This window comes from Amblyomma maculatum, chromosome 3 (assembly GCF_055883805.1).
Source record: "Amblyomma maculatum isolate TAMU_Amacu chromosome 3, ASM5588380v1, whole genome shotgun sequence".
NCBI lineage: Eukaryota > Metazoa > Arthropoda > Arachnida > Ixodida > Ixodidae > Amblyomma > Amblyomma maculatum.
This window is the reverse complement of record NC_139346.1, coordinates 132,794,023-132,818,523: the sequence shown is the minus strand read 5'-3', so window position 1 is coordinate 132,818,523 and position 24,501 is coordinate 132,794,023. Positions and strand designations below refer to the sequence as shown.

At 46.2% G+C, this 24,501-nt stretch overlaps 1 protein-coding gene across 1 annotated transcript in view; it reads left to right on the top strand.

Moving 5' to 3' along the window:
- Positions 1-19,782, top strand: part of Argl (Argininosuccinate lyase) — a 60,490-nt gene extending 40,708 nt beyond the window's left edge. Inside the window, exons 10-17 of the mRNA XM_084598075.1 lie at positions 976-1,038; positions 1,104-1,218; positions 2,817-2,901; positions 5,512-5,571; positions 8,826-8,909; positions 8,999-9,079; positions 14,277-14,383; positions 19,266-19,782. Of these exons, the coding sequence (XP_084454201.1) occupies positions 976-1,038; positions 1,104-1,218; positions 2,817-2,901; positions 5,512-5,571; positions 8,826-8,909; positions 8,999-9,079; positions 14,277-14,383; positions 19,266-19,407 (737 nt within the window). The 3' untranslated portion in view covers positions 19,408-19,782. The remainder of the gene's footprint in view (positions 1-975; positions 1,039-1,103; positions 1,219-2,816; positions 2,902-5,511; positions 5,572-8,825; positions 8,910-8,998; positions 9,080-14,276; positions 14,384-19,265) is intronic.
- The last annotated feature ends 4,719 nt before the right edge of the window (positions 19,783-24,501 follow it).

The window sequence follows — 24,501 nt, the reverse complement described above, 5'->3', positions numbered from 1 at the left end:
TAAATTTAAAAAACAAATGCTTTGAATTAGCTCTGGTGTGGCTCTGGTTAAACCTGGATGGAAGCGGAAGCTTCTTTTGCCTGGCTATGCCTGTGGCCGAACTTGTGATTAAACACACGGCTAAGCAGTGGTTTAATTTTTTTTGTTTCGTCTTTATTTATGCCAATAAATACGCTGCGATGGTCCATGAAGCAGTTAGACTTGTTTTCTCATAGTCGAGCTGGCGGTCAGGCGCTAAAGAACCAAGTCAAGACTGGCCCCTCATTGGGTTGTCGTCTATGGCTGGCAAAGTGTGAGTATAAGGATCGATGTGGCTGCTACACACTTCTCTCTGTGTTTGTCAGATCATGCGATGAAAATATCTTCGTTCAGTTCACTTAATTCGTTTCCTTCACCTTCGTAATCACTTCGGTGGATCGAGTCCGTGTACTCCCTGCGACTGAAGAGACACATGCATAAGATGTGGATCTATGCCAACTGCAGATCCTCGACGCACGTTTAAACTCGTCAACGAGCAGCTGAACACTGACGTGTAAACCGCCGTGGCAGTCGAGAGCACGTTAGGATTTGTTTGCCTCGCCCTTTCCGGGTAGCGCGCTCCCCTTGTGTTCCAGTTTTGCCTTTTCGCGCCGCTGTCATGGGACCTCGTGACGTCGTCTCTAGATGCACTAACAATAACTGGCCATGTGACCTCGTGACGTCATCGCCCCTCTATGTCAATCAGCGGCTTTATAACTAACGCAGCACGCGAAATCAAGAGATGTAGGACTGAGTTAAAGAAACATTGGCGCTAGACAGGCTTAAAGAAACATTGGCGCTAGACAGGCCTCTGACGGTAGCCCACAAGCGCACTTTAAACCACCATTGGTACCCGCCCGTTTCAGTGTTGCTAAAGGGTAAAGATGGATTTCCAAAACCGTCATAACTTTGAGCAACCAATATAGGAAATGTCGTTTAACGATTCCCTTAATGCAGATCTCCAGTTTGACGGCGTGATCCAGAACAGCATCACGGCCGTGAGCGACAGGGACTTCGTCGGTGGGTATCACGGAGGCTCACAGGTATGCGCAGCTTTGAAAGATTGCCTTCCTCTGTTGGTGCAGCTGAGTTCCTGTTCGTCTGCTCGCTCACCGCGGTTCACCTCAGCAAGCTGGCTGAAGACCTGATCCTATATTCCTCGACAGAGTTCGGATACATCACCGTTGACGACGCCTACAGGTGACTATGCATTACGTAAAGCGCACGTGCGCGCCATTGTTGCATCTCAACGACAGCGCTGCCCTGCTCAATTCTTGCCTCGGTGGTAATGTCATGGGTACATGGGCTTAGCTTGTTTCTTAATTTCTGCCGCACAAAATTTAGACGATAGTGATGATGAGATGGTGGTATGACATTAATTATATTTGACTAACTTTTTTAACTTATGGGGATAGGTTTATTTTGACGCGGTAGCTTTCAAGGCAGAAAATTTGCCTTTGGCGTTTTCAGCATTTTGAGCGAAAAATGGCGGGCATGGCTCTGGCAGGCGGTCGTCAGCAGTTGAAAGCGTGTAGGGCATTTATTTGATATAGGGTTGTGTGGTATTACGCGACCACGTGACAAGGCAGAGTTGGTAGCTCGGTGACTTCATTTCAGATGGGGAGGTGAAAGGAATCAAACCGTACAGGACCCTTGCGTTCCGAGTCGGACAGACAGGCTACCCCAAGTTCATACGCCGGTCAGCTAACAAATGGAGCGCTCGTTACGAGATACATACAGAGAGAGCAAACAGGGAGCCTTGGAAAGTGGGTTTGGGTCCTTGGGTCCACTTCCCGGATTGTCTAGCAGAGGACAACTGCGATGGATTGTTCATTGCACGCACGCGCGTACGTAATCTAGCACAATTCGCCGATGCGCTCCATGATGCTGCGCTTATAGATTCGGTGGTCGGCGTATGCGTGTTCGTGTTAAAAGAAATTGTAAAGGCGTACACGATTTCTGCGAATATCATAATGAACGATGATGAGTAGATGGCGCCTTTAGACTGCAAAGCTGCAGTGATGCGGCGGTCCTCGTGTCAGTGTACATTGCAGGTGGGACTATAGCCCTTATAGTAGTCTGATTATCGCAAGCAATGCTGTAATGGCGGCTAGTTGGTTTTCCATCATCATGGAGGCGCACTGAACGTTAACTCAAGACAATTCACTAACACAAGACAAGAATTCTACGTGCGCGAACGTAACGAACGTACCAGCGCGCACGTACCAGTCTTGTCTTGTGTTAGTAAATTGTCTTGAGTTAAAGTTCAGCGCGCCTCCATGATGATGGTCTGATTTGCCTGAGTTACTAATTTGAATGATTGTATCTCAAGCACTGTTCTGCGAGGCCATTGTCCTCTAAAGTATTCTAGGAGGATTTATTATTATTATTATTATTTTTTTTTTTTACACTGATCGCCACTGAGTTCGAGAGCGCTCAGAGCATATGACGCGAGAGACACCGTTCAACGAAACGTTACTTCTACTCAGGCTGCCCAGGAGTGTCTCACTCTGATAATAGAAACGAACGCAACCTAAAAAGAAATTACTAACAACACTCACAGCAGTAAATTCGTAGCGCGTAGATGAGATGGCGCGATAAATATTGTGCATTGATACCGATTAATATGCGGCATGGATGCACACGATAGTGAAGGTTAACAGTTGACAGTGTTCTCGCTTTTTCTACCTATACATTGGTGCATAGCTGAGATAGGTTCTGTCTGAATGCCAAGTATATGCAAGGTCGTCCAAACGGCCGACATACTCTATCTTACGTCTTCTTTCGCCTCTTTCTAGCACCGGCAGTAGCCTGATGCCACAGAAAAAGAACCCTGATGGGCTGGAACTCATCCGTGGAAAAACCGGAAGGATTTCTGGAGATGTCAGATTTGTCCTTTGCTTCTCTTTTATTCATGAGCAGATCATTTTTTTAATTGGTGTTTTTAATCACCCTTTAAAGATACACCGTATTCATTACCGCAGACTATACGTGGCAAATACACTTTATCCCGGTTAAATGACTCATATCTCTCTAGCTATTTCCTTCTCATAGCTTGGGTCGGCGGTCGCTGCTGCTGTTGTTAGCTGTTCTCTTTATAGTTTTTTTTTACATTCATTTTTTTCTCTTAATGTTAATTTTTAATTATAGTTTCTTACAAGTTCCCTCTTTATTACCAGAATACCGCTTGTGTCTCAAGATCACGTGGCTAACATTTTTCTTTGAGCTATGGTAAATAGCGGAAGTTTTTGGCTTTTATACCTCCAACTCGATTTAGGACATGACGTCACTAAATGTATACAAACTCCAGGTACTGAATTTCTGTTATTTCTGATTGGACGTCGTCCACATTCATCGTCCTTTGTCCGCGCTGGTCTTTTCCGCCATATCAAAGCAACTAGCGCGTATCAGCACCCTTCCGTTATTTGCTTGCAGTTGGGCTGAAGGCCATTATAGAAAGCATGGTCGTCCCGCGGAAATCGCCGCCCCTGACAAGTAATCTAGAAAAAAAAATTTCATTTCAAGTTATGTCGGTTTAAACAGCTGAGTGGAGGCGTCATAGCACTGCTAGGAATATTTGCGCAAAAAGACACACGACGTAAGCTCACTGCTTCAACAAGAGCTGAAATGTGTCTGGAGGAGAATATTTGCGTACTTCTGACTGTGGCACCTTGTTCTAAAACAAACATAGCAGAAACATTTGCTTGACGCTCGCTACTGTACCAATACGTGTTTTTAAACCGTGTAGTATTTGCCAGGTTAGCACCGTGATTTGTGGGAGGCCTATATAACGATTGGCTATCAAGAGGCGTTCCCTAAACTCGGCCACTGCGGATATTAAGAGCGTGAATAGGGTATGCGTGGTAGTGCGGTCTCCACTTTTCATTTAGAGTAAGCAAATTAACTTCGATAACTTTGCTTTGACTCCAAGGTCAACTTCGTGTCACGTGACGAGATTCGAAAAAAATAAAAAGAGACGAGGCATTAGGTTTACAGTATAGAACGACTGATTATATGATATTCTCAACAGAAATGCATAATTGCTAATGAGATAGAGCGCTTGCCAAAAGCAAGAAAAGAAAGTAACTTGAGATATTCTCAAGGTCTCATAGCAGGGTCAGAAACGATAATTATCTTGCTTAAGAATAAACCATTAAGCTCTGCCATAGCGGCTGAGTGGCCAGTATGTTAAGCTGCTGAGCCCGAGGACGCGAATTCGATGATGGCCCTCGTTCGACAAAGGCTACCGTCCCGTGTGCTGTGCTACATCAGTGCATGCCTAAAAACCTCAGGCGGTCTAAATTACGCAGAGCCTTCCACTGCGGTGTCTCTCATTGGCGATATGTTAAACCTCATAAAAAAAAAAAAAAGGAAGCATTTCAGCTTATGTAAAATGAATGGCTAAAGTGATATGCAGAATTGCAATGTCAAGTGGCAAATGTTACACCGGCCAATGTATCGATGGTCGACTGATACATTGATCTGTGCAGTTGGCGGTACATTTGCGAACGGTGTGAGATTCAGTATGCGCCCTTTTTCGAGTGAACAGGAGTCAACAAGCTGATAGATAAATTAGTTTAACAAAACTTGAAGTTGGGCTAGATGGTGCATTGCAACTTGACTGAAGATAAAGCGCACAGGAAGACGCACACAAGAGAAGAAGACACAAGAGAGAAGAATAGCGCGTGTCCTGTGTCTTCTTCTCTTGTGTGCGTCTTCCTGTGCGCTTTATCTTCAGATAAATTAGAATATAAGCGGAATTCCCGAAGTATTCTTTACTTATTAAAAAACAGCATACATTTTTCAGTGCACTTTGTCACTTTCACTTTCAAGCTGAGATTTTTAGACTCACGCAACCTGGGGTAAAATTTGACGTCATACCGATTATTCGGCAATGCAAGCCGAAACTGATATACAATGAAACCAGAGGTTCAGTTGTAGGTAATTTACCATGCAGGACTATAGGCAATTTTCGCGTAAAGTCTTTCACAAAAATATGCAACCCAAGAGGTTTGCTTCTAAGCCCTCTAACAGGGCACCTAGAAGCTCTCCAAGACTTCCAAAGCTTGAGAAGGATGAGCATGATCGTCACCTGTAGGGTTTCAGTCATTGGAAATAAGCCAGTGTCCCGTTACAGAGCTCAGAAGTAGAAACCTTGCTCTGTACATTTTGTACATTTTTGACCAAGACTTCTTGTACAGTACATCAAGGTGCACTTTAACGCAGTATTACAAAGATAATAGAGCTAAAACATCTGTCTGTGCTCTTCAACGGTTGCATGAAGAAAGTCCTTCATGCAACTGTTGCATGGCCTATGAGGATGTCGCACGAAGAAAAATTTCCACTTCTTGCATGTCCAGCCATAAACTTTTACCCTTTCATGTCTAGTGAGTAGAAACATGCTCTAACCCTGTAATTTAATGTTCAAAACCATGCGCATTGCAGACGTAATTGCCAGGCGAGAAATGTATTTCTCTCCATCCCACCCCGCAGCTTGTCGGCTTTCTCATGGTTCTGAAGGGCCTCCCCAGCACCTACAACAAGGACATCCAGGTACTTGCGACTATGCCATCATCGCTTATGCATCAGGCTCGGACGCTAGCTCTTGGCAATTAGGCGCGCTTCGAGGGGTGTCCAGAAATTACATCATCAAATGTTCTGGAACAGCACCATGAGACAGAAATTGCCTATATACAGCCACGCTAGCCTTGTTCAGAAAGACTCTGATCCTGCTGAGCTTATTGTTTTAATCTGGAGGCGACTTTTTCACTGGCAATTATCGCTAGCCTGCGTTGAAAGCCATTGGTAGCCACGCCGCAATGGCTTCCACCTATCCGAGATTCTGTGAACTCGGCTACTTTCGAATTAAAGGTCTGGTGTAATTTTTCTGCTAAACGAATCGGTGCCTGGTTCCATCATCAGCATTCTACAGGCCGAAGTTTGGGTCATTGATAAGTCAAAGGCAAAAAGAAGTTTTTTTGTCGAATGCCATAAGATCTTCTTGTTTTCATTAAGAATGTTGCATGCAAATTTGGTTTATAAAGAGATCTGAATTATCGTAGTTTCTTTACTGCTCTAGCAGAGCAGTAACGAAACGTGCTTTAATATCGCCAATTTCACAAATGTAGCCGGCATAATTCTGTGCAGCGATTACAACTGGGTTTATATTGAGGAAATAGAAAACAACTTTCAACCATGTGGCGTAAATTAGTAGGCACCTGACAACTAAAAACTGGACTCGAAACTCGTGTGCAGACGGCCGGTCATAAGAAAAGGTGGGATGAGGCAGCTATCTGTGGTATGAAGAAATGATGTGGCGTGACTGCGTCTAGAGTCTTAATCAATAATGCCGACGACGGTCAACAGATTAAGCAGGAAAGAAGACGCACTTAACGATCGCACTTAGCGATATTCACGGTAAACGCACATGACGGGGGCGGAAGGTGGTCAGGGCATTTTTGCTGGATTTTTGTTGATGGCATAAGCGTACGCGGGGTTCTGCATTAGGGGGAGCCAAATTTCACCGCAGCCCCCCCCCCCCCCCCCTTGCCCCTCCCATCAAGGTTCCTACGGCCCAAACGCAGCGCATAATATGAAGAATGCTTATAAATAATTCATCTTGATGTGATGGAAGGAGAAAATAAACAAAATATTGAGCGCTTAAAAAGAGATAACAAGCTTCGCCACGGATGCAGAATTGAAAAAGACGCGACGAGGCGCTTTTGGCAACGGTTCTTTGAGTCCTCTGCCGTCAGTATTGTCGAAAAATCTGCATGGCCATAACCCTGCAAATCTATGACTTTTTTTTTTCTTTATTTAGTATATTGAAAACAGGATACAGAAACGGAAGCGCCGAAGCCACAAGTGGGCTTGTGGGGCGACTTGTGGGCAAGCTTCCCATGTACAATCTGAAACGGGAAATTTGCTTGCTTTTAAGTCCTGTACAAAGATCAAAATGCCACATTTAATCAAGAACCAGCATATTGGCAATGTATAGATAAAAAACAGCTTTTACTACTAAAAAAAAAAAAATCTTCTGCAACACTTCTATTACAGTAAAAGCGCACATCTGCCTGATTGGTGGCTGTAAAAAGCGCACTTCCCTCGCAGCATAGTTTCATGCTATTCATGTGCACGTATCGCCTGTTCGAACTTCTCGCATGCATTCGCTGTATACCACACGTCCTAAGGGTTTTTAAGAAAGAGCGGAGTGCACTATCCTTGCCGAACCAACTGAGTGGTTATGCGAGTTGCGTGGCGTAGTATGTAGTATATTTTGTTAGTTCTCTAAAATTAACGAACCAGTAGTTTGTAATCTAAAATTTCAAATATTGACTTCATGAGTACAGTGGCAATGAACAAGTTGTAGTTCACTTGAAAAAACAGAGCTTCGGAATGTTTGAACCAAGGTACCGTTTGCGCAGCTTTACTTACAGGCCCTAAAATAAAGCTGTCATGAGACATCTGTCGGCACACACCTCTCCCAAGGGCACACTCAAAGTCCCAATCGGAGAAAGCCCTCCAGGGGAAGGCGGATTTTGTTCTCGGGCACGCGTTTTGCGACGCTGAAGCAACACCGCTGTCACGTGGAAACATTTTATGCCTTACTAGTTAACTTAAAAAGAGAGCTACTTTACGTAAACGGCTCCTTGCTGTAAACCTTTCGGTCAGCTGTTTCAAGGTGATCTATAACTTATGTATTCACCCTTTCGAAAGTGCCTCACCGTGGTGGCGTAATGATAGGGCGTGATTGCTGAACCCAACGACACGGGATCGAATTCAGGCCGCGGGAGCCGCTTTACGATGGAGGCGTAAAGCGAGGCGCCCGTGTGCTGTACGATGTCAGTGCACGATGAAGAACTCCAGGTGATCGAAATTCGCGAAGCCCTCCACTATTGAGTCTCTCAAAGCCTGAGTCGTTTCGGAATGGTAGACCCCATAAAGCAAACTAAACTTGGAAGAGTAAAAATACTGCAGACTACATGCCACGGGACTTTCAATGGTTTTAAGTTGCTTGGTCTGGTCTCGGATGTCCAGTGCTTCTTTTATTGCTTGCCTACTTCTAGCAGAGGCGCCTGCTGTAGCCCTATTAAAGTACCGCGCTGCGAGAATTTGTGCTGACGTCGTCTATTCGCGGGCTGGCTACACAAAGCTCTGTGGCGCCCCCGACTATATGGTAACCATAGTAACAACCAGTGACGAAGCGCTGCTATAGTATACGTAAGAACTAGCTTAACGGATTCGTATCCGGATTAGCTTAGGTCAACATGCATGTTCCGCGAATGGATGCTGCTTAACTAGAAGTACGGACTACACTGTAACAAAAATTAACTTATAGAGGAGAAAAATGACGTGAACTGTCATTTAGCGCACTCTTTTAGATGCAGGGTATGCTAGAAACCCAAGCTATCAGGCAGATTTTCATTACTAAAAATTCGCAGTGTTTATGGCTGGGAAAAGAAGCAGATTCCTTCGTCAGCAAAAACGAATGTTTCTATTGATGTTTTGGTCTCCGTTTAGTTGCTAACATCGGGAACTTTTCCTAAGGTCGGAATATGCCTCCATTGCCAACAAGCATTCTGTCTACTTAGTTGTCGAAATCTACCGCGGTACTTGGGCAGCGTACCTTGTCTCTAAAAGGGAGTGCGTAGAGGTCTGGTTACCCCTTTTTTACTCAATTCGTGTTTACAGTGTACGTGCGTTGCAGACTCTCGCTGATTCCCCTATAAGCACACACAATTCCCAGCTCACGCGCATGCGCACTTACAGCTTTCATTTCTTCTTTGTGCACCATTGTCGCCTAAAAGGAGGACAAGGAAGCCATATTCGACGCCCATGATACACTAGCGGCGTCGCTAGAAATAGCAGCTGGCAACGTGGAAACTATGAAGGTAAGAAGCGCAAAACTAGCTCGCGTAATTACTTTCGTGATTAAATGAACGATGCGCAATTACTGACGACCTTCCGTTTCCCCGTACAGGTGCAGAAATATCGCTGCGAGTCTGCGCTGAGCCCCGACATGCTGGCCACCGATGTCGCCTATTACCTTGTCCGGAAAGGGGTGAGACGCAGCTCGGCTAATCCGAATCAGGCACGCACGGAGCGAATGATTGCCGACATTGTGCTCTTTCACAGTCATGCAATAATATTCCCGATAGTGTTTCAGCAAACCTAATCCGGCCTGTTCTGTCTGGTCACGCAAAACAGATCACAAGAAGCTTGCGTACCACGTAGTCTCTCCTGGATTGTATCAACGTAGTTCTCGTGGGACGGATCGTTAAAAGCTGCCGCCGGAGCACTTTCCTCTTGGAATCTATTTTATTTATTTATTTATTTATTTATTTATTTATTTATTTATTTATTTATTTATTTATTTATTTATTTATTTATTTATTTATTTATTTGTTTGTTTATTTATTTATTTATTTATTTATTTATTTATTTATTTATTTATTTATTTTATTTATTTATTTATTTATTTATTTATTTATTTATTTATTTATTTATTTATTTATTTATTTATTTATTTATTTATTTATTTATTTATTTATTTATACTTCGAACACCACACGGTGTTTTAGCAGGGGGTACAAGTGCGGTTAAAACAAAACAATGGCATGTACAGAAAACAAAAACTGCACTAAGCACTGTTTACAATAGAAAGCAGAATAATACACAAGGCATAGCTGGGCTCAATTCAACAACAAATAAATATGTGCTAAGTTTTTTAACCCTACAAAAAAAGCTAAATTATCACACACATGGTTACAGTAAAGCACAGAAGTATCAAATAATGAATAAAATATATATAGCAATATTCTAAACTTGAAGGAAACGTGGGTAATGTTAAGGCAGAAAATGTGTTTTTTTAGCTAATTCCAGTAGACTATTGTGCGGGGAAGAATGAATATTTGAGTGTTGTTACGCGAGCAAAACGGGATTATAGTTAGGTTATACGTTCGGCGAGTGGCGCATCCGGAAGAGAAAGATATGATTTTAGCTATGTCAGTATTATAGGGCTATTAATTAGTTGATATGAAAACTTCAATCGTGAGTAACGATTTCTTTCCACCAAGGGAGGAAGATTCGTCCTCTTTAAAATACCTGTAACAGAAGTTCTGGTAAATGTGTTATACATAAAATGCGCAGCTCTTCTCTGTATCCTTTTTAGTTTAGCAATGCCAGAGGCGTGACGAAAACCTGGCATGACCGTCGTGCTCTACTTTCCTCTTTCATCTCAGTACACGCCTATCCTGCCTACTCTTTCCTAAGCCGTATGTGACACTCCTTCGCATGTCCAGATAATCCTGAACACAAAGCTCAATTATAACACTGCATTTTCTCCCGCTTAGATGCCGTTCAGCCCCTTCGTTTGCTGTGCCATTCTCTGACCAACTGACCGACTAGTTGGCTTTGGTGCATTTACCATTGATTGTAAATAAAGCACTCTCTCTCTCTCTCTCTCTCTCTCTCTCTCTCTCTCTCTCTCTCTTTCGGGCTTCACTTGCCGGCATATTGCGCGTTGTCTTTATGTTTGTTTTCGCGCTTGAAGCGTACGACTCGAGTAGCTGCGCTGCATTGCACCACAAGGCCTAGCCTGCAGCAACATCAATATGACCAGCGTTTTGACTGGAAAATCAGCTTATGTAAACTATCTGCACTAGCTAAAGGCCACGCGAAAGAAGGCCTTTGCTGAAAAGGGGAGTACATGGAAGAGCAGACAGCTAGCTACCGAGCAGGACTTACACTCAGTCAGAGGAGAATATTAGCAAAGTGCAGAAGCCAGGGAGCGTAGCGAGATAAATGGTTTATCGGGAGCTTAAGAAGCGCGCTCTTGCATTTTGAGGTAGCACCCGCTACCTTAAACTCCATCGCAGACTAGGAACAAAACACAGCACAGAATATCGGTTCGAATGAGAATTTCGAGAGTTTTCGTATGATACGGAAACGGAGGTATAATCAGGAATTATTAAAGTGAATTTTTGTTTTTCCTTTCGTCGGAAGGTTGCGCCATGACAGTCAACCTATCAAAGTCTCCCTCGGGATGCTTTTTATTTCCCTCTATCGATTGCAAAAAAAAAAAAAACGCATTTCGTTGGTGTTTTGCAGTCATAGCTATTCGAGTCAAGCGCAGGATGAACAATATTTTCTTGCGCTTCGAAGGAATGCGCCGTTTCCATCAGTGTGTTGATAGCAGTATATTTCCGCAGTCACCTAGTAGCTAAAATTGATTCCAAAGTGTAGCAGCAGTTCGAGGCATTTTGTGAAGGGCTAGTGAGACTGGACGCGAAATTAGCCAACGCACATGGTGTGCAAACTGAAACACGAAAGGTCCAGCTACAATAAAGCGTCTACATGTAAACCAATTTCTATCATTGCCATCCTTTTCTCTATGAGGAATGTGTGTGGAGACAGCTGTGCGATGTGTAAATTTTTCTTGCGGTTCACTAAGTTGACTGTTTAACACATTGGCGGGGAAATTCGGTGCACAGGACGGGAAAATGTGATCGCAATAGAAACAATGACCAGCAGTAGTGGGAAGATAACTCCAGATATCAAAATTAAAGTCAACGGAAACGAAGTCCCGAAAGTAGATGAAATTAGAATATTAGGTATGATTATCAACCGCAGGGGTAGTAACAAAAGCCTGATTAAGAAATTAAAAGATCAGGCGGAGCTCGTAGTCAGAGTATTTAAGAAGTCGTTCAACAGAAGGAGTGGTCTCACGGAGGCTAGTAGACTCAGACTCGTACAAGCTTTTGTCACGAGCAGAATGTGCTACGCGACTCCATTCCTAAATATCAACAAGACCGAAGAACACAAATTAAACACCATAATTAAGGGATGCACGAAGTGCGCTCTAGGACTCCCCATAACTACTTCTAACGACATTCTAGAGAAAATGGAGTTGCATAATGAGTGGAAAGAGCTGGCTGCGGCGGTCAGGCTGTCCCAGAGAGAGCGACTCGCAGGAACGGCGGCGGGTAGGCAAATCCTGGACTGGGTAAACCTACTAGCGCCCGGGGAAGGCGAAAGTGTCAGAGAAAGCATAGATCGAGAAATCAGAAAGCATCTATACGTCTCGCCCATACCGAAGAACATGCACCCCGTACACGACGAGGGGAGGAGGAAGAGCAGAGCTAAGCACCTCGCTAACAAATTGGACAAACTCCCGCCGGGATCGGTCGCCTACACCGATGCAACGATCGGGAAAGAAGGCGACGTAACCTCGGTCGCCCTATTAGACATTGGGATCGCCATAGGAATAAAAAGAAACCGAGATCTACCGCCGGTAGAGGCGGAGGAGATTGCAATAGCCATTGCCATTGCACGACCAGGCGTGAAACACGTCATCAGCGATAGCAAAGCGGCGGTTAGAAATTTTAGCAAAGGTAGAGTCAGCAATCGTGCTGCAAAACTTCTGAACGAGTCGTCTGTCGCCGAAAGCGTGACCATAATCTGGACCCCAGCACACGCCGGTCTCGTCGGCAACGAGGCTGCCCACATGCTCGCCCGCTCTTCGCTACCTCGGGGTGCTGCGCACGCCTCCACAACATCTAAAACCAAAGAATGTATTGGTACCTTTAGGGATGTAACCGACAACTTGAAGAAAGACCGGAGGATATATCCGCCACCGGTTAGATCCCTGAGTAAAAAGGAATCGTACGACTGGAGAAGACTCCAAGCTCGAAATTTCTTTTCGCCCCTGTGGAGGAGTTGGACGGGTGCCAGAGGGCGGAAGAGGGACGGTGCAGAAACCGAAATTTGTAAATTTTGCGGCCACGTGGCAACATTAGATCATATAATATGGAGATGCGTTCGTGCCCCAGGGCGCAACGCGATTAAAACTAGCGATGAATGGGAGACCACGCTAAGAAGCTCCGACGAAAAAACGCAGCGATTCGCCGTCCGCCTGGCGGCCGAGGCTGAAGACCTCTGCTCCAAGACGAGGCCGAGTGTCCTCTGGCCGCGGTGCGACAGACTGCCTCCCCGGACGCCTGCGTGCGGACCCGTAGGTGGCTGCTGCACCATATTCGGCGGAAATAAATGTTCTTCCTCCTCCTCCTCCTCCATCAGCCTAAGCCCCTGTGAAGAAGGTGTTGTTTGCGCTTGTCAGCCATAGGTTTTGTGCGCACGCTATCTTGCAAAGCGGGGTAGGTACACCGCGAACAGGCTGAAAAGACCGTCCCTGGAAGCTGGAAGCGAGATTTTTGGTCGAGCATTATCTTAGGTGTATTTTGTTCACATACATGAACGTTCGAGTGTAGCGGGGCCGTGCGGGGGCCCAGTGGCATGCATGCCCCAAACTCCTCTGTTTACTAATAAAGTTATTACTACTACTTCACATCTCTCCCAAAATCATAGAATTGTGTTCATCTATTTTTAATTATTATTAGTGTGTGTGCGTGTGTGTGTGTGTGTGTGTGTGTGTGTGTGTGTGTGTGTGTGTGTGTGTGTGTGTGTGTGTGTGTGTGTGTGTGTGTGTGTGTGTGTGTGTGTGTGTGTGTGTGTGTGTGTGTGTGTGTGTGTGTGTGTGTGTGTGTGTGTGTGTGTGTGTGTGTGTGTGTGTGTGTGTGTGTGTGTGTGTGTGTGTGTGTGTGTGTGTGTGTGTGTGTGTGTGTGTGTGTGTGTGTGTGTTCTCACTAACGACTAACTTGTCGCTTGCTCACTGTATGCCTTTATGCAGTGCAAACACGTATATTTCTTTAGGCGGAGGGAACTAGTCAATATTTCTCTCCTCTTTTTCCCCCCAACTTCCCCTATCAGCTTGAAGAAAAATGAAGGTTTATTATTTTTGTTATACACTTATTATAAAATAGCCACAGCTTTACACCTTTTTAAATTATTATAAAACAACTAGGAATGTAAACCAGCGTTTAAATGCAAGTGCGGTTAGGTCCGATAAATATACGGTGGCATGCCCCCATAGATGGAAAACTTTTTACAGTTTATTCGCCTTTTTACTGCAGCGTTCAGCAGCAGCTAACATGTACGAGCCCACCTTTTTGTCGATGTCTATGTTTTGCATGCATATAATTCAGTTCTTACAAATGCGCATTGCCAGTCCAGCATCAGGTGATGCGTCCTGCAAGTGACGTATGGCTTGGCTTCCGCTGCTCTGTTTACTGCAGCAGTCACGATTCGCTGGGTCGAAAAGTATCCAGAGCACCGAAAAACCAATGGACGTATGACTGCTGATCGATTCTACTTGGAATGAGTTGTCTAGACATATGACGCTGAAAGGATGTCCTTTTCAGACGCCATTCCGTGACGCGCACCACATTGCCGGAAAGCTGGTGGCGCTGGCCGAACAGAAGAATGTACCCATGACAGCGCTTTCTTGCTCAGACGCCAAGTCTGTATCGTAAGTTTTGATTCCTCGTCTTTGCATTTTGGGTTTGGTTTTTAAAGAGGTTTAATTGGCGGGAGTTTTAATAGGATGGGGCGATTTAATGCCCCAAAGCAACTCAGGATATAAGATTCGGTTTGGTTTGTGGGGTTTAACTTTCCATAGCGACTCAGATTGTGAGAGACACCGCAGTGGAGGGCTGAGGATATTTCGGCCATTGGGGGATCTGTAATGTGCGCCGACATTGCACAGCACACGGGCGCCTTGTATTTCGCCAGCATCGGAAAGTGGCCATCCTGGTCAGGATCGCACCCGGGTATCCCGGATCAGTAATGGGGCATCCTAACCAATTATCCACCGGAGCGAAGCCATCTCTACATGTTTTTGTGCAGCACGTCTATAAACCTCTTGAAAATACACAGATGTGATACAGACGACAACGTAAGCGTTGCACACGTAACGATTGTGTTTTCACCAATACCAATTCCGTGCATGTATGGCTCAGTGCACGCTTCATTGGAAGAGAGACGACGAGGTAATAGAGGCAGGCACATGCAAATAAGTCCAGGTATTCAGCATGCAATGAATAGTGCTTGACAGGAAATGCACCCTATCTTGATGTCTACCGTTGTCATTTGACGCGCCCGGAGGGAAAGTAGGGACGTGCAGCCTTTTGAAACCTACCCGCCCATTCAGTGGAGAGACTAAACGCACTTCTGATTGGAAACGTGCATTTCAAAGGTAGCAGCATTTTCCGGGTCGCTTCGCTTCGCCGGATGACTGCGCCGGAATTAGCGGCAGCATTTCCAGTTTTCAATAGAATGCACGCTGTGTCGTGTGCCTTGCCTTCATCAAGGGGCCTATAGACAGTACACATCATGCACGCTCAGTATTCTAGCTCCTTTGGTTTCTTTTTAAACTTTTTTTTTTTAAATTGCCCATACAAATTGTTTATGGTACCGCTTCGTAAATCGGTTTGGTTTGGTTTGTGGGGTTTAACGTCCCAAAGCAACTCAGGCTATGAGAGATGCCGTAGTGGAGGACTCCGGAAATTTCGACCACCTGGGGTTCTTTAACGTGCACTGACATCGCACTGCACACAGGCGCCTTGCTTTTCGCCTCCATCGAACAGCTGCCGCCGAGGTCGGGATTCGATCCCGCGTCCTTGGGAACAGTAGTCGAGCGCCGTAACCACTGCGCCACCCCGGCGGGGTCGTCAAACTCAGAAAAAGCTTGGTATACAGAGATTATGAGGTAGCGGACCGGTAGCCTGAAAGGAAGCTATGATTTGGAAACGAGTTGATAGGATGCCTGGGAATGTAGAAACAGCTGAAATTAAAATAGTCCAAATCATGAAAACTAATCGTGCACCAGCCAGTCTCCCGCGATAATGGATGCCTGCATCACCTGTTCAACTTCGCAGGCTTTAGAGAGTATAGTGTATCCTAGCACATTTCAAGCACAGGAAGTTCTGGTGACGTGGCTCGGAAGTGTCAATCTCTAGCGCTGAAATTTCAGGAAGGATTCCTTTGCTATGTCTCACGTGTCTCTAACCGCAAAGAAATGGAACTGGCGCCTGTGATATCATCGTTATGCATATATCCATACCACTTAACAACTTCTGAAAGTTACCTTCCCGTATAGAGAGAGAAAGAACTTTATTTACACCCGTCAGAGAGTATGGATGATCGGGTGAGACGCAGCTCCCCCTTTCACCGTCCATCTCCCCCCTAAACGTCAGTCGGAATCAGTTGGCTTCCGGCGGCGGCCTTGGCTTGATGAATGACTTGTTTTTAGGATTGTTCTTCCTGGCTGTGAAGGGAGGATTCCCATGACTCTCTATTTCCATGTATCCCATTTAGCGCTGGGCAAGCCCAGAGCATGTGATTTATGGTCGTGCCTTCACAGTGTTTCACCTATACCAATTCCGTGCATGTATGGCTCAGTGCATACCTACATAGATTTCTTCTCCACCTGATATGTGTCATTAACTTCGAGTGGACGTCGCGTTCACAAGCAGGTATACCGGCACCGCTTAGGACAAGTTGCGCCGAACTTTGACAAATGGGGTTCAGCTGAGTCAGATCAACTCATGCTATTAAATGTATCGTGTCATGCAGGCGAACGGGTGTGTCACGAGCACAAACTGTAAGCTCTCACGCGAGTGCCGCTGATAGAGAGCAGTGTTATGCCCCTTAGCGTACCCTTCACAGCAGCGCCCTCTGCTAAACATTTACACTGCGTGCTATCCGTTGTGGGAATGAAGGCTCTCTCGGCATTCGCGTCGACCCTCGTCACCTTCAGGCTCCCACAAACACTAAACAGAAACTAAGGAAATGAGTCAGAGTACGGGCACCGCAGAAGAAAGTAGAGAGCTTAGGAATAACATAGCGGCATACCCTTAGAGCAGCGTGAAATAGTACCCGTATACGTACATTTATCTATATTCGCTTAATCACTAATCACTTAATTTTAGCGCCTAGTTTCACACATATCCTATTTGACACACAAACGCGTTGCGGTGGCTTTGTAGTCAGAGAGCGCTCGACTGCTGATCCCAAGGACGCGCGTTTGATCCCGGCCATATCGACCACTTGGGGTTCTTTAACGTGCACAAAAACCGACCGCGGCGGCCAGTTTTTGTGCACGTTAAAGAACCCAAGGTGGTCGAAATTTCCCGGAGTCCTCCACTATGTCGTCGCTCACAACCCGAGCTGCTTTGGGAAATCAAACCCCACGAAACCACCATAAGCATAAAGTCGCTAGCTACCGCATTAAGCGAAATACTGCTAGACATCGGCATAGGGTGATTTTTTATAGGTCCAAATTGTGTTAAAGAGCTAAGCGGCTTCGCATGGATTCAGTTTAGCCCTGGGGCTATGTTGGGGGAAACGGAAGCACCAGGTAAGCGGTAGACTGATTTAATTCGCTAATTAAATAAATATGTTAATTAAATTTCTAATTTCCATTTGAAGCATATCCTATTTGCAGAACTGGAGCTCGGCCTCCAAGTATAGTATAGCCTAGGAGATAGAACAAAAATTATTTAAAAGAAGGTAGCGCGTGTTTCAAGGCCCACAGACGTCAGCCTAAACGGCGCTTCAAACCGTGACGCAGCTGCAGCAGGCGCATGTAACGTAGATCGCGCCACACAGAGCTTTCGTCATTCTGCAGGCATCGCCCGAGACCCAGAAGGGAGCGTGCTGGTTGCTTGTCAGTTTCGCTTCGACCGGGACCTGGCAGATAGCCGCCGCGTTGGATACCCAATGCACGCAGTCAAAGCGCCGAGATGGAGCAATCTATGCGGATCGAATTCGCTGCCGCTACCTCATGATGTGAATTCGCCTATCAGGCTGACATCTGTGATCCGTGCAACGCGCGCAACATTTTTCTCTAAAATGTTTTTCTCGACTTTGCTCTTTGAAGGACGAGCCGTTATTTTGCAAATACAACCATGCTCTCTAAAATAAAAATGAAAAACTTGGTATTTAGTCAATCGGCGAACTAATTGACGCATTCTGCCTCTTACCTGGTCCCAACCGTAGCCCACGTTACAGCACCGGGGCAAAAATAATTCTAAAGCAAAATGTCTTCTTACAAAACTCTGCACAGCGCCACCTTTAATTTAGCTATCGAATGTACCTGGGTGGTGTAAAGTGGCGCTTCTGACACTAGATCCAAGTGTCTCGGTGATTTCAATTCCAACCTCCCCCACGTAACCCCAGTGTCCAACTAATCTCGTGACCCAACCTGAGTATCAATCGGGATGTCCGCGACTTCTCGCTCACAAAGATGAAGATGGAGTTTCTGGAAAGCTGATCCTTTAACGCAATTCCGCGTTACGGAACGGCCCTAAGGGAGCATGAATGCGCATCCGGCTCGTTTAGGCGCTGGAGAGCAAAGCGAACCAGAGGCTTAGGATAGACGACAACGGATGCCGCAGCGGAATTGGCAGTGGGGCGCATACAGAAGGCGCCGCAAAGCGTAAACGAAACCTACGCGTTGGCTCTCGTGATGTAACCAGTGTAACGTGGTAAGTGAAGCACGCTAACAGCATGCAGTGCCGCGGATAAAGCTGAGCAACAGAGCGTTGAAGCAAAGCGTGAGTGAGAAGCAAGGGAAGCATCAACACACCAAAGATTCGAGTGTGACCGTCACTACACACTTCGCTTTCGCAAAGCGCGCCGCAAAACACAAGCGGGTGCAAAAACACAAAAAGCAGACAGCTTGAAATGATAACCTGAATTGTCACAAGTGCAATGACCATTTAGGATTTTATTACTCTGTCTGTAGCCCACTCGACTTATTCGAAAACGTTAAAACCTTCTCGCATTTCATTTCGGCATGGGCCCTCGAAGCCCGCCGGAGAGTGCATGCCGTGTCAGCGTAGTACGCCAGCTTCGGGGCTTCTATACTCCGTCGAAGAGCCGTTGTCGGTGTTCGTCCCGTCTTCATCGTGGGCATGCCTCGGCTGGTGGTAGTTGTCAGAGTACATGTTCCGACAGTGATTGCTCGGCGGGTTTTCGTGACGTCACAATCGAGGCAACATGTCATGGCCGATTTGGCAGGAGCTGCTAACTATAGAGCAGCTCTTTCGAGAAGGGAACCGAACCCACTTGGACCCCTTCGAACCTCCAGTCAAAGCAGGCTCTTTAGCCTGTGTCGCTACTGCCAAAATGGGCAGCATACATTATATGTCAACCAAGAAAAGCCAGTTCAAATCAGGATAAACCATGCAAGACCAGGGATAACCATGCTAGCACATGATAATCGTGATTGATTAGCCTCATCCCCCTGCCAACTAGGACCACTGGCCATTCTGGTCGTTCATCATCTATATGTTTCTCGCTCGCTTTGCACTGGAAACCGCGAGACTGCCGTCTTTTCAATGTCGCAGGGAGCTGTTTGATGAAGACCTTGCCCAAGTGTGGAACTACGAGCACTCTGTGGAACAGTACAAGGCGACCGGTGGCACCGCTCGGCACAGCGTCCAAGCGCAGATCGCCTGTCTCAGGGAATGGCTGGCATCGGAACGTTAGGGCAGAGAGGGTAGCGTCGCCTGTGGTTAAGCGAGCCCTTCGCGTCCTTCTTGATAGAGCTATGAAGCTGGGCATATATACCGCGCGTCTTTGGCGAGTGTCTCTGCTGTTCCAGGCATGCGAGCGTTCCGTATTTGACAGACGTGATCACGCTTTCTAATGTAAAATACTTAAGATTGCCATTCACGTACAGCAAGCAAGTGGGTATCCCCACATTTGTAGAGGATGGTGGCTCTATACCAGTGCTGTTGCCGCGTCCTTTGAATTATCTCGGTTTTGGTGTGAACAATTTCATTGTAATACTCGAAATGCTTATAACAGAAACTCAAATATATGTTATGGAAATTAATCGAATGAATTTACTGCGGTTTGAAACGACGGAGCTCTCGGCATTTATTTCTGTTCCTAAGTATTTTTCGTTACATTCAGAGTTCAGGCGTTGCTACAGTGCGACAGTGAAAGCGATGCCCATATTTCAGCCCCTTCCAATGCCCAATCTGTAGCTGCCGTCCCTGCTGGGCCACTTCAGTTCTCACATTTATCTTGAAAGTTCCTCGCTAAGCCAGCTTGCTGCCTGGCGATAATTGCTGGCAACTCGTTAGTATGCATATTAAGGCGAAAGCTTTACCATAGGCTACGTTGTTTCCGCAAATATGTCATCAAAATGTGTCGCCGGATGTGGCGTCACACCTGATGATGCCATATCGAGTCATTGGTCATTAATAACAGTGATGAATAATAATACAAATATATGATGAAACGATAATGATTACTAGTGATAACAATTAACAATAAAGATAATTAGTGATAAGCATAATCACTGGAATTTATTTAGTGATGGATAATTATTGATAGGTATATAGTAAAAACTTCGTGGCAGCGTTAATGCTTTTGCATTCTTCCGATGCAGCTTGTGCAGTGACCTCTAAGCTTTTGCAGTTGCAGTCTCAGAGCCTAAAAGAGGCTCGAGGTGTGGTCTATGCAGTATGGGCGGCGAATGGTAAGAAAAATGCAAAATGCAGATTTTTCTGGTGCGCAGGAAGTCGCTCACTTCGGCACATGGTTGAAAGTAGCGAACCCTTATAAAGTGACCACGCATGAACACGCGAATTAACGGTTTGGGTTTTTCAGCTTTCCCGGTACACTGTGTGGAGCAGTCGATTAGCAGAAATACCGACCAGTTCTTGAACGGGTGCAAGCTTAACCGTTGGCTTTACCCTGGGCGTCTCTGGGATGGAACATATCGATAGAGGCGGCTCCCCTGATGGGGCTGGGACAGGTGGGTCACCGCCGCTTGCGGCGGGAGCTGGCCTGCCACCAAATTTTTATATGTTGTAGGCCGTCATTGCACCCGCCACCGCTTCGGTGGTGGACGACGGCTGTTGCGGCGCGTGTCTTTCTTTCCCTTTTTCTTTTCTTTCTTTATTTTCTCTTCTGTCTGCACGAGGCAGCGGAGGTGGCTTTGCTACAGAGCCAGTAGCAAGCCCGTGCATTTTCTTTTCCTTCTTCCTACGGCCACAACAAACATATCGATAAATTACGTCTTTGACCAAAACACGTTAGCCTTGGAACCCATCGGCCTAAAGTACAGTCATCATAATTATCGTCATCATGAACGATTAGGTCAGCGGAAGAGGTGCACCGAGCGTCAAAATATTACGGGTCACGAAAGTTGTGAGAAAAGTGAATTTTGTCCAATCCACTGCACACACAAGTAACCGCAAATCGAAACCAGCAAGCTGTGCTTTACTGCGAGGAAGCGACACAGTGATGTTCAGGATGTCGTTTAAGCGACACGGAAATTCCCTTTTCTAGAACTTTGACGTCGCGTATAGAGGAGCAGATAAATATATATACCAGTCGCCTACAGTCCGTTAGGACCACTAGAGCGGAGGACTGCCGACAGCGCGCAGTTGCGGTCGGCTAGTGCACAGACGTTTCTGATCTCCAGTGATGCGAACAGCACAAGTTTTCTTCCATACTTTTTTTTTCAACAGCGCTAAAAATATAACAGAAAAAACAAAGAGACATAAAAGCGGCGCTACGCCGTCTCTGCGTCTCCTCTCGTTCTCTAGCTGGTTTAGTTTTGTAACTCTGCTGAAAACTTACGAAAAAATAACAACTCGCCGAATATTCCGTTCTTCATACGGACTCACCCTCACCTTTTCCGCAGACCCTAGTTTATGCAAAAGCATAAATTAGGGTCTGCGGAAGCGGAAATGCGAAAGCCTTTATAAAAGGCTCATGAGTGTGGATGAGATTTGTGCGTCCGCAGAGGGTGTCGAACAGTTATTGCAGAGAAATGAATTGAGTGACGAAGAGAATAGTGGTTGTATGAGATAGAGGGTAGAAAAAAAGCGTCTGTGTGCAAAATATCGTTGATGTGGAGCAATTAGAGCTAAAAAATGTGAATTCGACCTCAAAATAGCCAAAGACGTCGAAATAGTGGGCAGACGTCAAATGAGCCACGGACGTCGAAATAGACCTTTCCACAAATTGCAGCGCCATGCCATCTCCTCACGGATTCGCACAAAGCACGACGGAAGAACAGAGCGATCGAATCCCGCGTCAGCTTGTGGCAAGCATGTTGGCGTGCTGCACCACTGCTTCCGCTTCCTGCTTTCATGCTATGCCATAGTCATGCGTCTTCAAGTGCGTGTTGTTGGTGCTCCCTTGCAAAATGCAGCAAACACCGGATTACTTTCATGGTTAACGGTAACTGCTAGTCTGCGCATTTCTGTCATGACTATTCAAGCGAAAGCTCACTACGCATTGTAAAGCCACAGTTGCCGTGCTTGGCACAAGCCGCTACAACGGATGCGCTGTAATCATGCCAACAAGCTCCGCCCTTCCGCATGTGTTCCGCCGCTGGGCTCCCTATAAAGAGAGGAGGCGCGTCGGCACAGAGCATGCGCAGAGAGTAGAAGAGTTGTTTCCGCGCCGCGCATGCGCGTGCCTCCACGAAGAGCTGCAGTGAGAGAACGCCAGTCTTTTCGTGTCGGCTGATGATCCATGCATTTAGAACACAACACCCAGCTCTTCTCCGGGGAGTGCCCACACTGCAGGGAAATGTCCTCGGACCTTTTCCACATGGTGTGGGCGTGCCCCTCCAACCCTGCCTTTCCACCTAACCAAAACACCACCCGGGAGGACTGGGAGGCGACCCTACTCGCCTGCTCCGACCTGAAAGCCCAAAAGGCCTTGGTCAAAAGAGCAATGGCGGCAGCGGAAGCCACTGGGGTCCCGTACTAGGGACTCCACCTAGTGTTTGTGAGGGGAAGGGCACTAAGCCTGACCCCACAGCAACCTTTATGTAACCCCATATTTTATTAAACGTTTTCACCACCCACCACCACCAACTTGATGCAAAGGGTGGTGGGCACAGCAGAAAACAGCATGAAGCAGCAGCGCAGCAATGACACCGAGATGGCAGAGAGAGAAAGAGAGAGAACACTTTATTGTCGGGAGTAGTCTTAGTGGAAGAGCCAAGTGGCCATTAGCTAGTGGCTTGCGGCGACTTCTTCAGCGCGGTTTACGGCACAGTTGTATATCGGGGCTCGCGTTTCTCAGCACTTCCTCCCTCCCAGGGTTCAAGTGAAGGCGCTTCTATGAGAGCCTTAATTGGGAGGCGGGTCCTCTGAGCAATCCCACAGGATATGTTTTGCGCGGCCGCTCAGTGGCGCAGCGGAATTACTTGAAAGCACTATTGTGCAAAATACGCCAAAATTGTTCAAAAATTGTGCAAAGCCTTACTGTCGAGCCTCTTCACTGCATTACATCATCGAAAACAGTCAGTAAAAAAAAAAAAAAACAAGAAGAAAGTCCAAAAAGAAAGAGCGGGAAGAAAAAACAACCAAAACAGAAAAAGTAGAAATAGTTACACGAAAAAAAAAAGCAGAGTAAAAAAAAGAAGGAGCAAGAAAGAAAAAAGAGCGAAGCGCTTTCAAAAAGATGGATGCATGTATAAGGCTTTGCATCGGGCGGCTGCCTACGATGCTTACCGGCATCGCAGGTAAATAAAGCGGGAATGCTCTTTGCAACTCGCTTAACTAGCACTTCCATGATTAGTTTCTTGTAATGCATATATTAGGAGAGAACAATGCGATTCTGTGGCCCGAAATCGTGTGGTTTTAACCCATATTATGTGTTTGTGGAGTAACGTTCTTTATGTGTAAAATCTGATTATAAATTTGGCAGTAAAGAAAAAAAAATATGTGGCGGAGTGGTTGCGTGCTCGCCTCGCACTGCGAAGGAGTCATGTCCAACTCCGCAGATTTGCGCAGAACTACCGTTGTTTATTTTATTCTGATTTCGCGTTACAACCTCAACGACGACATCGGCTTTTCTGCGACACAGGGCTCTTAACGCTATCGCGTTAATAAAAATGGAACAACTGAGTGAAAAAGCGGGAAATTAGCGGAAAGAGGCGCGGAAACTGTTTTCTTCGTGCCTCCAACGAACTTTTTATTCACATGTTCATTCACACACCTGCACGCTTCCGGCACAGTCGGTTCGATTCCATTTGAGCTGGCCAGCTTGAATGGCTTGAACGATGGATGAGACGTACACGACGGCGTACTGCAGGGGCGGTCAGGACACTGTCCTTTCCGCCTTCCGCGCCATACTAATTGTTCAACCTAGCCGACCTAAATAAAAACTCACCAGGACTGCTCGTAAGCGTAATGGCCGGAGAGCCTGCCTTTTCTTTAGCTATTTCTGTAATGACTGACATACCGAGTGGGCGCACCCCAGCGCCGTTCGGCCGTCCCTTCTTCTTGTGACCTTGACGAGGCGGGGCGCGCGGACAGAAGGCTCTATCTAGAAAATTCATGTCGACCCCGACAGCTGGTAATCTCTCAGCGCTCCGCTAATTTCTGGAAAATGCGAAACTGCGAATTTGGAAAGCGCGTTGCTTTGCGTTCGACAAAGCAGGCAGGCTCCTCCCTGCTTTTGGATAAGCTGGTAAGAGCGAATGATGAGCTCTAGTGATATGATGCGCGTCAGCTCGTGAAACCAGTTTTGGTAACTGGAACAGAACTAGGCTTTTTCCCCCCTGTATTTATACTTAAGTTCCGTTTCTCTGTGCTCCGCGTG